Source organism: Hippocampus guttulatus, chromosome 5, assembly GCF_054856545.1.
Source record: "Hippocampus guttulatus isolate MCC_2025c chromosome 5, RoL_Hgut_1.0, whole genome shotgun sequence".
In the NCBI taxonomy this organism is placed as follows: Eukaryota; Metazoa; Chordata; class Actinopteri; order Syngnathiformes; family Syngnathidae; genus Hippocampus; species Hippocampus guttulatus.
The window spans coordinates 12,153,435-12,172,843 of NC_141265.1; the positions used below are offsets into that span (position 1 = coordinate 12,153,435).

The 19,409-nt window shown below is 41.0% G+C and overlaps 1 protein-coding gene across 3 annotated transcripts in view; it reads left to right on the forward strand.

The window, feature by feature from the left end:
• ccser1 (coiled-coil serine-rich protein 1) overlaps nt 1-19,409 on the forward strand; it is a 112,347-nt gene that overhangs the window by 31,235 nt on the left and 61,703 nt on the right. For all 3 annotated transcript variants that reach the window (XM_086110855.1, XM_086110854.1, XM_086110856.1), the window contains exons 7-8: nt 8,840-9,014; nt 14,845-14,922. In XM_086110855.1, coding sequence (XP_085966981.1) covers nt 8,840-9,014; nt 14,845-14,922 — 253 coding nt within the window. The remainder of the gene's footprint in view (nt 1-8,839; nt 9,015-14,844; nt 14,923-19,409) is intronic.

The following is a 19,409-nucleotide window of genomic DNA, read 5'->3' on the forward strand; positions in this document are numbered from 1 at the left end:
TACACGTGTCCTGCGACTGGCTGGCAACCAGTTCAGGGTGGAGTCTGCATTCCGCCCGAAGTCATCTGGGATAGGCTGAGTCCAAATTCACAGGCCGCGTCCTCCGAAAGGTCGCATTTTGGGCTGCATTTTTCAGCAGCACACGTCACTTCCCGCGCAACATGATCACATGTGGTTTCCAAATTCGACAAAGACAATTTGCAGGCTCTGCCCTTCAAAGGCTCCTCCTTGTGTAGCCTCCACGGACTGCATAAACTGTGGCGAATTTGAACAGGCTTAATTAAAGTGACTTTAGACACCACGTGCGGTTGAGTTGCGCCGGGAAGTGACATCAGGCAGTTGAAAATGTGTCCTCCGGAGGACCCAGCCTGTGAGTTTGGACACAGTCACAGACTCCAGCGCCCCGCAGCCCTGAACAAGATAAGCGCTGTTGAAAATGAATGTATGTATATACTGCCCCCAGGTGGGGGGGGGCAGGTACTCCAGAAAGAGCACCACAATGGTCATTCAAATTGATGCAGTGTGCCCAAAACTGTTGATTTAATTTTAATTACATGATTTCATTTCTGTATGTTTTTTGAAAGCACAATATCACATACTATTATATCATGTTTTTTTGGGGGGGGGGGCGGGAACCATTGAGATCCAATAAAGCACCATTTTGATAGCTTTCACATCCTCTGTACTACCGTTCATTATATATTTGTTAATCAATCCCCAGAGCCAACTTTCCTGAGCAACATGAAATTTGCTTATCATGTCCTTCATGAGTGGAACCACAAAAAGTGTCAAGAACCAATGCCTGAAAAGTTGTTGCTTGAAGCGGCCATTTTAGGGTCATTTTGTACTCCTTCCAAAATTGACTTGTCTGAGCGACTCTATCAGATTTCTACCACATTTCAGCCATGTGTAGGCCTATTAGCTGTCACAGAATTGCAAAATCTTGTGTGTGGGCGGACTATTACAGCAACTGTTGATGCTTTGCTTTTCGGGTCCAATGCAATTCATATGCGATCAGATACGATTGGACAAAAATGGAAGAATCTACTATTTCATCTAAAATTGCGCCCAGATTGAGAGCCTAATGTAACCTAGTTTAAGGAGCTAATCCAACTGAAATTTAGTTTGACATCATGTCCTTTGACTGTGAATAAGAGCAATTTTTGTTAAGATTTTAGACGGTTTTGGAAGCGATGTGACATTGACAAGCGAGGGAATTATCACAAATATTTAATGGCAACATTGCGGCCATCGTGTAAAAACTCCAACCAGGAAATTACAGACAGATAAAGCCTCACCAATGGATAAAAATAATCCCTTGTTAGAGGTAATGAATTGATTTAACTAAAGCTTGTGCCACGCAGGATTAATCACTTGTGGTTGTTTTACGATTTGGCCAATTTTCGTCATTTCGTGCCACTTTCTATCATTATCACGCTCCTGCATGTTGTTTGGATAAAAATCCCCAGTGGCACAAATTACATGCCGTGCCTTTTATTCCTGACAGGTGCTCATGTTTGCCGCTTGAGAACAGGAAATTATGCGGCCACTCAAAAAACCCCCCAAAAAAACACTGAAAACTTGAGGATCAGAAGGGCGATTTGTCTCGACTAGCTGACAGGAGTAATGTAGGGTGTGAATATTCAAATGACGTTGCTCTAATTCGAGAGCCAAGTGTCAGAGTGAAGCCTGCATTCAGTCTCTTTTTTTTCTGCTGCAGGGTAGATAATTACGTTGATATTTGTCTGGCGGAAAAAACCCCCCGGAACTTTGGCTTTGTATGATTATATCATTCAACCAGCGATCCCGCAAAATTTACATCTCGGAATATTACATGTTTATGCAGATTTACCTCAGTTGACATTTGCAGAATTTCAGGTTTATGGTACAGAATTTGTCCACCTTTACCTTATATAGAGAACCAAATTATTGACTGTGTGTGTTTTCCCACAATGAGGTGTAATTAGACAACGGGGACAACATCAATAACTTGAGTAAAAGTAGTGTTTAACACATCTGCCTCACAGGACATGCATGCTTGCTTCTCCGTTGTTGCTATTCTGTGTGGAGTTTGCATATCGCTAGCGTCAGAAGAAATCCTGATGGGTCCAAAATGAGCACTTTTTGAGAAACGCCAAAAACGGCACGCTTGTTCAACCATTTACATTGCATCTTCAAAGTGAAGAAGCCATTTGATACACTTTAAATTGGTACTTCAATTGTAAAAAAAATAAATAAATATATATATATATATATATATATATATATATATATATATGTGGGTGTGTATATATATATATACACACCCACATGTGAGGACTGATAGATTTGTGAAATATGTACCAAACTGTAACATTGGAAGTTTCGGCCCCGACGGCACAGCTATGGTCTTCCTGCTTGCATTTTTTTTCCTCAGAGTACTCCACATCTTCCTCTCTCCTCTCAAAAATATGCATGTTAGGTGAATTCAGGACTCCCAATTTGTGAATGTGCAAGTCTGAATATAGACAAACAACCTGTCTCTTCGTCCCCCTGCCAATTCACTGGCAAACAGTCGAGGATGGATGTACACTGCCACTTGCCCGGAGTCAGTTGAAACTGGCGACCCTAATGAAGACAAGCAAGATGGCAAATTATTGGATGGATGGACTTGGCCTCCTATTTTCCCGTGTCGCCGTACCGTGCAAATGACGATGAGATGAAAAGGCCTGCAGTGTGAAATTCATCATTTAACCGCATTTACTTTGTCTGATATTTCCATCCGTTTGATAATCTTAAACATGAACTATTAGGCGAAACTATGTTAGAAAATAAGAATTTAAGAAGGAGGAAAATGCTTTTTTTCCACGTTGCTCAATAATGAGTTTGAATTTAAAGACATCAAAGGCATGTCATTGCATTATTGCGCTTGTATTTGGACCTTGCTCTAATAAAGTGAGGATTTCAGACGTAGGAGCAAACCATCTTAAAACCTTTACGATTCAGTCTCATTTTCTTTTACTGTCTTTTCTCTCAAGAGAGTGAATTATGGCTTCCTCCATTTTTTTTTTGCTCTGAGCTCCTGTGTGCATTGTGAGCTCCTGAGGCTAAGCTCAGTTACCCTTTGAGGTGAAGCCCGCTTTCTTGCATCCGTGATCTTATTGGTTGGGGCGCTACTCAAAGCCCATGACCACAGGTGAAGTCTGAGACAGAAATGGACTACTAAATTGAGAGCGCCACTCACCGTTTCGCCTCTCTTCTTCACCCCAGCCGACCCCGCGCAGCAGCTCCCGTCGTTTGCTAACGCTATGATGGACTTAAAAAAATGATATGCTGGGTTCACGTAATAACATTATGGAAAGAATTCTCACCTAAATAAAATGCCGTCATTTCACCAGATACAATTTTGTCAGACCAACTAATTGTAAATAAGTTGAGTGGACGTAAAGTATCATTGTTGTCAGGACTTATTTTCAGTATGCCACTTCATAGGTGGATAAATTTGTCGTGTGGGCAGTATTATGTAAATTAGCCACACTGCAATGTCGCAGTCCGACAAAAATTTGACCACAGATGCAGTTTTTCAGAAAAAGACAGCCAACAAAATATTTACATGGTATTTTGCTTTACCTTTTGATTGGTGGGTAGCAATTCCAGAGACCCAACTATTTTTTACCAAACAACAACAAAAAACCAAAAACATTTCATTTTCTTAAAACGTTTTCCATAATATGTCCCCTTTAAGCGTTACAAATGCAAAAACAGAAAAGTAAATACATCACATTGGTATTTAGTTCCAATACCCAATTTAATTTTGTAAGAGGCGAACAGAAGAGACGGCAAGGCTAATTAAGTATTTAGTGCTGCCCTATAACATTCATTTTATACCCTCTCCATTTTTTGCGTCTTGATGTCTGGAATTTGCCATTGACTTTGCCGCCCGGAGCTTTGGCTGATGCTTAGTCATTGTCACAGATGCTTCTGATGAGTTAACTGCGGCGTAAAAATGCCTGTCGCCTCAGGTGCCGCATGCAGATGAACAGACTGCGTTTTGACAGGTACAAGCGAGCGATGACAAACGAGCGCGACAGAGGCCCCCGTAATTGTTTGAGGAAACGAATGATATATGTGTACACATGTCCGATAATTGTTTTCTCTCGTTCTCTATGAGAACTGAATGTTGCTGCATTATTTCCTTGCTGGCCATGTCTCAGTATTAAATTGTCTTCTACTGTTATGACTTAAACAAGACTGTCTTTATGTTGCGAACTGATTAAGGCTGCTGATAAATTACCTTAGTATCACTAAATTTATTTGACGCTGCATGTCGTGATTGCTCCCGCTGTCGCGTACTAACTCAAAATTTTGTCATGTTCTGTGTACAGTGGCTACTTTTTTTTTTTTTTGCACCGTTGTTTATCGCCTGGCAGGTGCGTGTTCGAATGAATCACTGACGGCACGGTAATAAACCACCGTAGACGGTAAAATAATGAAAAGTCATAAAAGGCAGATAATTGACTTTTTTTCACCCTCTATGAAAATGGATGACTTCTGAGAACTGAAACAAGAGGAGACAAAAAAAAACATGCGGGGTGTACGGGCAAGGGACAAGGCAAAGGCACAGAAAAGACAAAAGGCGACCGCTGTTTCAAGGAGTGTGGAAAATTGTAAATGGGGTCGGAAGGAGGACATATATTGTGGTGACAAAAGGATGACCGAGCAAAGTGGGAAAAACATCGATCTCACACACGCACGTGCCATCTTTGGGCTCTTCCATGTGTAATTACAGTGAAGAGTTTCCGGAACATCATCATCATTTAGAGCAGCGATTCCCAACCTTTATTGAGTCAAGGCACTTTTTTTTTTTAAGTTCGAAAAGCACAACCAAACCAAATTGTCACAAAATGAGGATACACATGTCAATAAATGATGCCTTTTGCCATCTAATAGAAGATCATTTATTTGTTCTTTCTGTCACTATAAATTGCTGGCATAGGTAGATGGACAAAGATACAGTCAAACCTCGGTTTTCGAACGTCTCGGTTCTCAACCAATTCGGTTTTCGACCAAAAATTTTGAGTTTTTTTATGCCTCGGATGACGAACAAATTTCAGTTCTCGAACGAACTGAGCGCACTTGAATGCACCCTTTGACTCCTCTCGCCTTCCTTACACGAGGAAGCGTCACTTCCTCGTGTTGCTTTCCATTGCGAGCCAGACGTGTTCAGTAAACGTTTTTATTTTAAAAAGAGCGTGGTTTCGGTTTTCCAACAATTTCGGTTTTCGAACAGCCTTCTGGAACAGATTATGGACGAAAACCGAGGTTTGACTGTACTTTATTTGTTATCAATAAATCATTTTCTCACCAATCAAGTGAAATTTGATAAGTTGTTGAGGGACCGATACAGTAATTAATTTTCATCGTTTGAGTAACTGTGCCATGAATTAAACTGTCCCCTCTGAATCATGCTAACTTTCGTCTGTTCAATATCCTCAGTGAACCACAAAGTAGTCTGCTCAATCTCACACAAGTTCTGGGGTTGCTTTGCTACACCACCACCGGGGTGAATCATTGCAGACTTCTGTACAATGACATCTCAGGACCGTCAAAGTGTTCTGGAGCAAAATGTGCGACCCTGTGTCAGAAAGCTTGGTCTCAGCCACCTATCATGGATCATCCAACCGGATAAAAACACAAAACACACTATTTAAAACACTGGCCAGAAGAAAACGCATTGGACTATTCTCAGCGGCCTCTGATCCTATTGAGCGTAAATGCTCCGCTTGACATGAGAACACCGACCGATTGATCGTATGTCACACATTTACTCCTGCCTGCCTAGCAGAGCGAAGCAGAAAGACAGAAAAGGTGGAAGGAGTCCACTTACGCGGGTTTCAACAAGGTGTAAAAGTGAAAAAAAATCAGCGGGGGTGGGGGCTGTGTCACCTGTCATCACGAGACACAGAAGGCGCCTCAGGTGCTCGCCCTGCCACCTGGGAGGACACATTAAGTTCTGATAATGCCCGTGGAGTGTCGTGACTGTCAGAGTGGCGTGACGGAACCACTGAGGAGATGAGACACAAGGGCCAAAAGAGAACATGACACCGACAAAGATGGTCGGGGAGGGCGCACGGGAGCGAGGGTGCCAAATGGAAGACTGGAGGGGTGACGGGGATTGTTGCTCTCTTGCGCTCTCCAAAAAAAGCAACAGCAATAGACCGACAGCTGCACTCGAATAATCCTAGAAGAAAAATTTAGTCATAATTGGATTTTCTTCTTTATTTTGCAATTTTTAGCAGTAAAATGTTCACATCTTTTCTATAATAAATTTGATGATTTCATCACTTTTCCGTGTACAAATAGCACCTTTAAAAACACATTTTGCCACTCGTTGTCGGCTGGATATGACATCGCGTGTGCTCAGGGTCAGGTAACAACCAATCACATGAGAAGTTCGCAAGCTGAGCCGTGATTGGTCATTACCTGAGCCCTGAGCAGTAGACAAAAGGTTCACGTTTTACTGCTTAAAATTACTAAATCAGGTAAATATCCCTCTCAAATGGATAGGAAGAAATTTTCCAATATCTTAATCCGGTTTTAAAATGCAAGAGACCCGGCACGTCGTAAGGAAAATAAATCACTGATTTCACATACAGTTTAATAACATCAACCATTTTTTAAGGATGATGATGTTAAACTTTAAATGGTGTCATTGAAACCCCCCCGCCGTGCACAGCACATGCGGTGAAGACTGTGACTTCGCTAATGACTCAAGCTAAACTCATCTCCTCCTCCGAATATAAAGCCTGCCTCTTGGTCAAGATGTATCTTGTCAACATGCGTCCTTTACGCTAATTCCCAAAACATGGCTTTGGCAGCATCTTGTGTTATGTTCATTTAAAAAAACAAACACCCCCCCCCCCCCCCCAAAAAAGCACCAAAAATCCAAATGGGTGAGGGTTTTCAGCGAACCGCTGGGGATTGGTTCCAAAGGAAAACAAAACAGAACAAAACAAAACAAAACACCAGTTGGTGAATTTGTGAATATTGAACCTGGAGTATGTGGAGGATTATTGTCGTGGAATGTTGTGAGCTCCCATTTCCCTGCTGTTTCTTGCTTCCTGGAGGAGTTGAGTCATAGCAGATGTACTGTTAATGTAGGCCTTAACTGATGTCCAGGAATTTATTAAACTGAAGCAAGTAATCGACATTTTCCTGTTTCCAATATGAAGCCACTATGCTTTTGGGGGGGGGGGGGGCGGGATGTGGGGGGGGGCACGCTGGGGAAGGTTTCAATGTCAAAAGCAAGAAACAATGTTTTACAATTGTAAAAGCAACTGCGTCTTGTCATTGTGGGCATCGATGCACACAGACCTTGAGCATGTGGACTCATCAAGCTTTTATGTCGACCAGACATTTGAAACATTTCCTCTGTGCCAATATCCAACATGTTTGTCCTTGGGATAGGATCAAGATTGGATAGTTTCATCTATATGACGGTTATCGAACTCGGTATTGCACTTGGTTGACATTTTTGCCTTTTTCCATTTTGCTCTGTCTTACTGGGCTATGACTATGTATTTATTATATTACTGACATCGCTTTTCAAAACGACATCTAAGTCGTAACAGTAACATACAAGTACATAAAGAGCAAATGAACGTGAATAGACATAAGGCGAGGTGGATAGCAACTTCAGCGATCCAAGTGAACTATTAGCTACAGTAAAAATTGACAGTAGGATGTGAGAAATTGTTTAAGTCCAAGTTTTATGTTTCGTTGGATTGGGTGGGAATGGAGATCCTTTTTAACCCATTTTCCATCACAGTAGACTTCCTACCCCCCCCCCGCAACAAAGGACATGCATATCAAGAGCCCACTGCCTGTAAATATTTTGCACCTCTGGAGGTAGTATCAGACATCTATCCACTTTTCCTCTGTAGAGTAGACCTGCCCATTTTCCTGACATATTTACAGACATGTTAAACCAATGTTCCACTCCAAAATGCAGAAATACAAGTTGGTTGTCAGAAGCCTTTTATACACAGCTTGTAAAAGCCATGTTTTCTTGCCCTTTTTGACACTCTTCTGTATAAAGTCAATGCTGCCATTTTTCGCCTTTTGCGGTCATATCTGATGTTGAACCGATGGTCCTCCACTTAGTTCTGGTTTTACCCAATTTTGTGCTTTATATTCAAAGTGAAGTGGTCCCTTGAGATACAAGTTACGCCACAGTTTTTTGAGATCGGAGCTGTTGTTCAGCTGATTTTTAAGAATTTGTTTATGTATTTATTTATTTGCTCTTGTGAGCAAAAACTCGAGATGCAAGATCGTCGCTTCACAACAAGCAGCAGTTTGGCAGATAGTAAACAATTCTTCCAAAAAGAGGCCTCACGCAGTTTTACAGCCATACCCAAAATGTGAAAGTGTGTTGTCAAAACAAACAATGAACAATGTGAATTAAGCAGTGTATTTAGACCCCCCCCCCCCCCCCCCCCCACACACACACACATAATTTAATATGTTTTGTTGAATGGGAAGCGACTTAGACAGGCTTATGACTAGCATCTGTGTCATGTTATGATCCTTTAAGAAAGATATATTTGAACACCCCTGGTGGGGCAACACATGGAGACAGATAATATAGAAGTATTCTTTATCCTCAGTGAAAGGTGACTATTACTGAGGAGTTGAAACGGTCTCGTGTGTGTGTGCGTGCGTGCGTGAGAGCGAGAGAGAGAGAGAGAGACAGAGGCTAGTGAATATCTCTCCTTTCTCACATAAACAAATCTGACAGAATCTGACAATATGACAAATCCGAGCATATTTACATTCACGTTTCCGTTTTTGTTCCTTCCAGGGAGCCTCGGCGTCCGACGAGCCTCCTGCCTGCCGACTGCAGCTCGGCTCTGCTTCTGGGTAGGGAAGATGAGCCCTTGCCCCCTGGCGTGGAGACCCTCCCCCTGCGGCTGATGCAGCAGGACTGCACCGCTGTCAAGACCCTACTTTTGAGGCTGAGGCGCACCCTGCAGGAGGTGGGCTACACTTACTCACTCACTGATATTGAAATGCATACACAGGCTTTAACTGGGAGGGCTTCTTGGATGAATTGCCTACAACCACAAGCTAAAAAGGGTGATTAGTCTTCTTTCACTTCACCGACAGGGGTCTTCTCAGGCTGTAAAACCCAGGAAGTTATTTCAAGGAGCAAGGCTTTGGGCTAAGGATATATGTAGTGATTACATCTGGACACATTCATCCCCTGTTTGTGTGTGTGTTTTTTTCTTTTTTTTTTAATTAACTTGATTTCAGCTCCATTAAATCACCACTGAAGTGGACCCTACATATACACCACCCCGCTCTCTTTATCACCTTTTGTAATTTAATCAGTAATGCGAATAAGGGCAAGATGTTTACTCACACTCACTCGCTGACATGAAACTGCCCGTTTCCCTTCTCTTTCAAATTGCGTTTGCCACAATAGGCGCACAAGATTTTCCATTGAGGCTCAGAGTCTCTCGCACGAGAAGCATTCCGAAACCATTTACAGTAAATCTCCGTGGTTACCTCCAGTAGGTGTTGTTATTATTGATATTTTTTTCATGAATGTTATTTTCCCCCCATAGGAAATCAGTGAATTCATTTCTTCCAGGCTCAAACTTTCATTGGGAAAGGTCTATCATATACTTGGAACTCCTAAGTTCCTTTTGCTACCACAGACAAATCCCATGGAGCCTTAACGGAGATACGTCACGTCACGCAAGAGGATGGTTTTGAGGCGTATTTTGTCCATGAAGGACATTTACATCGCAAAGTGCTGCGGCACGGTGCAGGTTGTCGCCAAGAGCTCTGAGCACATCCATTAGCTCTGTGTCATCCGAATGCGTGAGTGACCTTTAACTGAATGTAGCATTAATAAACGCGCTCGCAAACGCACAGAAAAATCCGCATGAAAGGCTGACCAGTGGCCTCACCGCACATCACAACCATTATAACCTTTAAAGTAAGATCAAAGAACCCATCTGCGAATTTGCGTCCGGCCGATGTTTACTCCAAGGACTTCTGTGAAAGAGACATGATATGAAAAGTAATAATGAGGAGAAACTAAAGGGAGAGCAAAAGTACAGAGCCTTTCTGATGCCAGGGTATATATTTACTAATCTCTTCCAAAAACTGTTTACATGGGCCAAATTCCGTTGTTTTAAATATCAGTGTAAATGGTTGCTTGTCTACCCTGTCATTGGCCATCTACCAAACCAGGTTGGACCCCCGTCAGCGTGGATAGGCTTCAGATCACCCACCTTCCAAATGAGGACAATCGCCATCGAAAATGTATAGATTGATGGATGGAAATTTACATGAAACAAACACATTTGAAACCCCACACTTGGAGAGGTAAAGAAATCAGTGTGTTCTTAATGCACTTTGCGTGTGGTGGACTCAATGTGACCAGTCCAGCACACCGTACACGTAATTCCACACATCCAGCATTTCCACCAATGTGAAAAAACATGTGCAGTGACGCCACATGTGAGGTTGAACTTTTACGATCGTTGGAACCAATCATTTTCTGTGCAGTTTTGAGAGCAGGGGGGGAAACACATTTAAAATCGTTTTTTTTTTTGAGACACAGAAACAGTGTTGCATTTGCAGACCGATCAAAGGGAAGAAAAATGCTTACGCGAGTACTTGAGCTTCCATTGCGCTTCCATGTGACTCAGCATGTCTGTGTCAACTCCATTTTGTTTGCTTGACCTTTTCGCACTGAGCACCCAGCAGTGTTGAGCCTAAGCGGTGCCATTTGTTTTTGTTTTTTTTTGAAACCACAAAACAGGTTGCATCAGTCACAAAACAAAAACAGTGGGAGGTAGCGTACTACAAAAACTGCTCTGCCATAATTGCAAACAATGTGGTTCAGATTTAGTTTGATTCAAAGAACGCTGTACAGCTGCAGACATTCAAAGTCGCTCCTTAAAAGTATTGAAAGAGCGTTCATTGGCAACATTTCTACACATTTTCAAACCAAGGACCTTTAAAAGCAAAGGAGAGAAATAAAAAGAATGTCTATATCCGTTCAAGTGAAACTGATCTTAAAAAAGATTAGAGGATCTTACTCAAAGAAATGTCGGGAAAAAAGCAGTGTTTTTTTTTTTAATGGATTTCAAGACACTTAGGGGCTGACTTGACTTGTGTTTGAAGACGTTTGCCCTTGTCGTTGTCCTTGTTTGTGCTACCAGTAGTTTGTTGAAGGCATGTCGCATTTAACCGTCGCATTTATGATTGATTTGTGTTGTATTTTTCTTACTTTCTTTCTTTCTTTATTTGACTAGGTTGTGTGAAAGATGTCTTTGTACACATTGTACACTTCATTATTATTACCATATATGACCTACTGTGTGGAAATATGGGGAAATGCCTGCAAAACAAACACACTCCCTATTCTCAACCTACAAAAAAAAGCAATTCGAATTATTAATAGATCAAAATATACGGAACCCACAAATCCACTATTTATCAAATTAAATACGATGAAATTTTATGACCTGGTTGACTTTAAAATCGCCCAATTAATGTACAAAGCACACAATAACCTGCTCTGCCAAAACATTCAGAAGTTTTTCGAAATTCGAGAAAGCAGCTATGATTTAAGAGGTACCAACTTATTCAAAAAACTCAAAACAAGAACAAACATCAAGCAAAGAAGTGTATCTATCAAAGGTGTTAATCTGTGGAATAATCTCGAAACGGACCTGAAAATGAGTAAATCGCTTGCTGAGTTAAAAAACAAATTCAAAAAAATAGTACAAACAACCTACATCAATCAGAGTTAAAATGATAAATTCAAAACATTAAATATAATGATAAATCAGAACTAAGTTGATAAATAGAGAAAGGTATATAAATATCCATTATGAATTTAAGAGAAAATTGACACAAGAGTGTCAGGGTGTGGAAGTATATAATCCCGATACAAACCAAAAGTTGTAAAAATATCACGGTTAAGGGTAAAGTATGAGCCTTAATGGAGACTTCTTTCTTCTTACTTTTCTGATTGATATAAAAATGATTTATTAGATACAATCACATAACGGGGTAGGACTAGATAAGTTTTTTACTTCTTCCTACTCCCTTGAACATAATAACTGTGTTGAATGAAGATTGATTTCTTTCTTTTTACTTTTTTTATCTACCTTATTTTCTGTCAAATTATTACTGTATATATGTTTTATGTTCAATAAACAAACAAACAAACAAACAAAAAGACACTGACATCCTGGTCAATTCCTCCGCATGACTTGAAATGCTCACAAGGGCGCTGCTTTTAAAATTCACGAGTTCATGATTGTGACAGCACAATTGCATGACTGTATTCAGCTGATACACATCCTAAAGAAGGAATACATGTTTGGCCATAGCTTTGAGTCGAGGTACAACAATTAATCGAGGAATTGACAACTTATCAATGATCAAATTGATATACAATTGTATTTGACAAGCGATTAATCGGTTAGAGATCTTGTTCAACTTAAAATTGTCCAAATGCTCCAAGTTTTAGCCTCTCACCAGCAAATATTTTCAGATGTCTGGCAGACATTTATTTTCCGGGCTCTTTTTGTAAAGTGCGATTAAAAATGTACGAAATTGTTTGGGGATCATAAGTTTAAACTATTTCGAGGCAATTATAAACAAATGCCAATTACTTGGGGTTTCAAGCTATTCATGGCAGAGCGAGCTCCCGATGGTTTCTTTTATCTAGTTTGGGAAATCTTGTCATCCTCTTAAAGTGCATGACTTTAATATGATGTAATATTCAAACTTTCTTATACATCTGATCGACCTGTATATTTTGCGAAACATGCACTTTAAGTCACCTACGGAAACTCAATGTATATTATTATTGTCTACCAGCGGTTTATTGAGTTAGGTGGCCAAAAGAACACATTGAAAATGTCATCCATGTGTTCTACATTGGTGCCTAATACAAAGGATCCCCATTTGTCACTGTCAGTCGCAGATTCCAGCACAACAGCCACACTCCTTATTTGTTCCAGCGCACTCTCACATTTCAGGGGCTCTTAAAACTAAACTAGGGTACCAGTAATGGGAAAGAGGAAAAGTGTGACAATAAACATCGAGTAGGGAAGTGTCCGCTCGCTGTACTCAGAGCGATAAAAGTAATAATGAATTACATTGGTAAAGTGTCACTGACAAATTAGTGGCTCATTTGCTTGATTTCTGTGCGGGCAGCGTCGTTTCTGTTCCCACATAACAACGGTGAGAGGGTGAAGGATTGTCTGTCTCTATGTCCACTATGTGCCCTGTGATTGACTGCCAACTAGTCCCTTTTGCCCAAAGTCAACTGGGATAGGCTCCTGCTCCACGTGAAGCAGAAAGGTTTTTAGATTTTAGCAAGCAGATGCTAATGCTACTCGCATCTGCTTAACACGTATTGGATAAAGTCTGACACAGAAGCTTGCCAACAAATTGTTATCCAATGCATCGTGTCTGGCCTCGGCAATGTTTTATTGATTTTGTGGTTAAGTTTTATGCATATTTTTTTATTTGTGCGACAGTTAAAATGTTACTGTTACTGATAAATGTTTTATGATAGTGCCATTACTGAAGTATGGGGGGGGGGGGGGATGCTCTGAAATGAGCTCGACTTGGAAGTCAATCAGTGTCAAGAAATAGGTTTAGAATTTCCTGTCATTTTCAATTTGTTGCCTGAAACTCATTCCCAAAAAGCTAGGGCAACTCTCAACAAACACCTGTTAGGAACGTTTCACGAGTGACCGGGTTAAGTGGAAACAGGTGAGTGTCATGTTTGGGCATAAAAGAAGCATCCCCCCAAAGGCTCTGTTGTTCACAAGCAAGGCAACGTCCCACCTTCATTGGGATTGGGCTTTATATAATAATAAGATCATTTGATACGGCTAATGTGTTATTATTTGTACTTTAATGCGCATTTCATCCTTGGATTAGCATACCTGTACATACCGATGTGATTCAAGGGGTGCGCCAGACAAGCAAACCCGCTTTACTTTTCATGACTATTCATCATCTTTTGACATGTTGCCTCAGGCTACAGCAAGTCATTAAATTTTGAGCACCCAGGCAGTCCACCTGAGCTTCTTCGCTCCCCACTTCTCCCCCAGTTGCTAAATCTGAAAGGCTTTTTACTTGAACCGCATCTAATTGTCGGCATCGTCGCGCTATCTAGCCCATGGGACTCGAGTGACCTTAAACAGAATGTGTTTATTTTGAAAGGCCGAAAAGATAAGACGGAGGGAGTGTGCCCCTGTCTCCTCCATGAGGTCATACATTGATCACCAATGACACATTTAGGGCCGCATCGCACCTATAATTCCTGGGAGTTATTGCTTTTTAAAAGGTCAGCATATCTAATAAACCGCCAAGTTTACATTCTTCCTCGAGCTGACGTGCCTCACGGGTACCTGAGAGTGTAAAGCTTGAGAAAATTGTTCAAAATATGCCTTGAATGTGACACTTTTCACCTTTCCTCGGTTATCTAAAACAAAAAGGTCGCTGGTTGGAAAGTGATTCGAATAGATATGTTAGCTACGAAACATTTTTGCTTCTCCAGAGGCTCTTTGGTTGGGCAAGGTACTTTTGGTATTTCAAAGCGGGCAGCCTGCTGGGCAGTGTTTAGCACCTCTGCTTCACAGTCCTGATGCTTGGGCCTCGAAACTTTGCTCTCAACTCCCTGTGTGGGGTTTGCATGTTCTCACCGTGCTCAATGTGGCTTTTTTTTCCAACGTAGTACTATTTCCTGCCACATTCCAAAAACATACGTAAGACTCAAGTATAAATTGTTCACCTCGGTCCGTTCATCTTGTTTTACAGAGCACAGAGACGAGTCCTGCCAGCAGTCTTCAGTCTCTGCCCATTAGCCCCTGCAGTGAAAAGTCTCTTCCATTGAAGGTAAACCCATTGCTGTTCATCTATTTCAGTCGTGCGCATATCCATGTCAGTGTAAATAGGCACACGACATTTTGAGCTGGGTTCATGAAATAGAACTTGGATAATATTCTACTTTCAAAAACAGGGAAAATGTGTGATTTAAAAAAAAAAGAGAAATGATTTGCCCTCAGGCGATAAATGGAGAGCTTTTGATCTGGGCTGCCATCCAAAAAAAAAAAATGCCATGCAAAAAAATAAAAAATAAAATAAAGAAATAAATCTCAGATGAACGTTTCTTAAAGGCCCTAAAACATTTAACCCCCAAATGTTCATTTCATGAATCGTTGCTTCATGTTTTTGACAAAGCAAATGTGTGTCATGGCGCTGGCCGTGGATCAGCTGGACAGCAACTCGCCCCTGCAATTGGTTTCACAGTTTCACAGAACAATTGCACGTGTGCGCCCTCTTTATTGACCCACATCGCTGATCGGTGGCAGAAATTTAGGCTGCGACACAGCTTGAAGACAGAAGTGCACGTGCAAACAGCCCACATGGAGGACAAGTACGAAAGGCGGGAGGCTAATTTAAAAAAAAAAAAGTGACTGTTGGAGATGCACAGTGAGGGCTAATTACCCAAAGTGTTTTGGCACTGAAGTATGACATTGAACTTTAATACGGGCCATAAACAAGACAACACATACTGTAGTATCGTCAGATATTTTAATAAAATTAGTCCCCCATGTGTATTTTGCCCGAGCCAAGTTTCCCAAGTTTCCCTTTGGCCTCGTAATGTCCCTGGCCTTAAAGATAACTTTTAATAAGGACATTTTCCTCATATATATTTTCTATGCCCATATACAACAATAGCCATTTATCTTGTGTAATTTTCAACAATAATTTGTTGTAGAAATCGCCAACAAATCTGTGTCAGGGAGGGAGGACTTTTTGTGTTGCAAAAGCAATGATTTATCGACATGTTGAAAACTTTTGACCCAAGGTATGTGCTTCCGAGCTTCACGTACAACAATTTGCTGAGTTCGCCCCGCTCACCAGTTCATCTCAACAATAGAAAGGACTATGAAAGTTCTTATATATTTCTGGAGATGATGATACATTATTGTCCAATCCGAAAGGATGGCGGACACGGCAGAAAGTAAAAGAGTGTTTTGTTAAATTGGAATTTAAGGTGAATCGCAACAGAGAGGCATCGATCAGTGGAGGAGGGAGAAGAGGAGAATTTGTCCGGCACTCTAGTAAATGTTTCTCTTGGAGTAAAAATAATCTCAGCGAGCCACCTGAGAGGCCGTAGTGTCACACGGCGCTCTATTATTATTATTATTTTTTGCCCTAGTTCCTGCGTTTGAGTGCGTTAAAGAGCGGCTTCTCATTATGTGTATTCAGAGGAGCGTTCTAGGACAGCGCAGGCAATTTAAATGACATTTGTGTACATTCACCTCTCGTTTCAAGGCAAAGAGGGAACAATTTTTATAGCGAGGCATCCATCACCGTTTCAGAATGAGAAATTAATAATGTATAATAGAATGTAACACTCACCAAGGATGCACTCCCTATGGTAAACCTGTGTCATAATGGCATGTGTGCATATGCATACGGTTGAGTTTACTCAAAGTTTCATTCGCTCACCGTTTTCCCAATGGATGGATGGGATTGCCCCGACTCTATGACGGCACATCAAAATCTAACACATTTTTGGAACATGTTTGTTAATAAGAAAAATAGCAGATTTTGCATGTATTCATACATTAATAAGTGCTCCTTTTGGTGTGCGTTGGCCATCATGGGGAAGTATCATATATTACATAAAATACAGCGATTATGAAACACGAAAGAGCCCATCGCAACTTTAAAAAAAAAAAAAAAAAAAAAGAGAAATAATAAAGGGCTTGCGAAGCACACCTCAGTCAGTATGAAAACTGTGGGAAAGATTTCAGTATGATAAATCAGCACTAGATGGCAGGAGTGGCTTTGATCAGATTTTGGTCCACACAGTGTGTGCGTGAGTGTGTTGCGAGGTGGTGTGCGGAAGCAGTGTGGTGTTGAGAACATGGATAAATATCGGCAGCTAAGTCGACAACAGAGCTGTTTCAAATTAAAAAATGATGATGAAGTTCCATCGTCATCCTTGACAAACACGCACACACATGCACGCAGGCGCACAAAAACATGAATTGAAGAATTGTTCATAATCGTAAAAGGTTGTTTGTCTGTATGGATCCTGCGTTTGGATGGCTGTCAATCTAGTGTACCCTGCCTCTCGCTCTAGGTTAGTTGGTATGGAACATTTATAGATTTTATTCCAGTCACGTAGTGAGGACTGTGTGAGACAAGACTTTAATAGTTTTGCTTCTCACCCCCCACCCCCATATTTTTTGTTACATGCCTGATATGAGCTGCTGAGGGGAATGAAAAGCCATCATAATAAAATGTGAAAAAGCCTTTTGCATCTCAATTATTCATTACAACTTCTTCAATTTTAGACTCAAAAGATGAAGACTGGAGAGTGAGTCACCCGAAGAGATTTTTTTTTTAATAGAAAGCACAAACACAATTCAGTAGCTCTGCATTATGAGACACATTTTCACTTTGTAATCAAATTTAATTCAAAATTTCAGACAATCTGTATCTTTATTTGAATTTGTCAGCTATAATCCAGAGTCAAACACCTCAAGAGCGACAGATACTATTTTATGAACAAAATATGGCTTAAAAAACGTTTCAACCATTATTATGCATGACCTCATTTAAGACTTCAGCTCAGAGAGCCTCTTTAAAAAAAGCCCCTTTTTTGCTGCTTAATTCATATTCCACAATTGCAGTATTAATTGTAATAGCGTGCTTAGACTAACAGGGGCACATAGAACATATTGCAATGAATATATTTGGTTTGACTTTCATGATGTCCATAAAAAATTGTAACGGGTCATTAGCCATAAAAGGCAGATAAGTTGTTTAAGGAGGATCAAGTTGTAATACATTCATCCATAAAGTTTCGAGAAATAGATAAGTGACTTAACATATCAAAGGAAACATTTCTGGAATACATTAATAGTCGGATTCTGACTGCCACCATGTACCTCCAAAAGAATGTGAACAAATAGAATCATTTCTGCTAACCTGGGGAATGTAATTCATCTCCACGGCCTCTTCAGCAGGCTGCTGATTGTGAGCATGGAGTGCCTTCAACCGCGGCACAAAATCACATTAAGCGGCTGCACTCGGTTGATTCTGATCGGATTCCCCCGCCCCCTCAGCCCCCAGCTGAGGCCGTTCCAATCACATTATTTTAGAAATATATTCTCATGCTCCACTTTTACCATTCAATGGAGCACTGAAAAATTGTCCTTGATACCACCCGAAGGGTCAGTAAAAAGCATGTTGATGCTTCTTTCTACCAACTTTAGTTATTGTTTCATGGTCTACAGTTTCGGAAAATGGTTCTGAAACAGTACTCGGGATCTCCCCTCAAAAAATAAATAAACTAAAAAAAAAACAGAATTGAAGGCTTCCCCTTTGGCAAAAGCTCACTATTTTTTTCAGACATGCTGATCCTTGTGAAGTGTTTTGCTAGCTGTTGTGGGTATGACTCCCAAATATTGAATCACCACCTTCCCTTTCTATCACTTAAAAACATGCCATTTGGTAGGCAAAAAGTAAAAAAAAAAAAAAGAAAGAAAGAAAGAAAAAAAAAATCTCAAGCCCAAAAGCGCTACAAGCGCTGCAATTCAGACTGTTTAGAAACTTAGAGCATAGTTGGAATGTGCTGTTTGGTTATTCAGAGCAGCACACATTGGGAATGCTAGAGCCACCCAGAGTGGCAGAACATCCGAAAGGACGTGTGTAGCTGTTGTTCAAGCAGAGTGGTCTTTAGCAAATTCAAAGAAAGGGAGCCCACCCACACTGCCTCTCCTAACACTGGCACTCTTAGGCTGTGTTCAAATTCGTGGGCTGCATCCCGAAAGACTAAAGGCCACATGACATAACTTCCGGCGCACCTCGACCGCACGGTAGTGTCCAAATTCACGCGTCATTGGAATCTAGCCTTTGTTTCCAAGGAGACGAGCCTTGAGCGAAAGCTGTTTGAAGCACACTTTCGTCGCCTAACGTTGCTCTGCTATTCTCTTACACCGCTCTACGTCGCTCTTCTTCTGCACTGCGATATTTCATCTCTTCTACCAGCCAAGTACATTTCAGCCTTCTTACGGCGGTACGGATGACAGTCAAATGAGCGTTGCTTGCCCTATTCAAATTCAACACGATTTATGCGGTCTACGCAGTCTACATGAGGAGGAGCCTTCGAGGACCCGGCCGATGAATTTGGACACAGCTTTAGAGTAGAGTTTGGTATACACCCAGGGGGCTCAAACACTTTGATTTGAATTTTCTTTCCAGAACAGTACCGTATGCTCTGCACGATAAGGTGCTTCAGCTTATAAAGCACACCTTCAACGAATGGCCTATTTTAAAACAGCTTTCATAGATAGGGCACA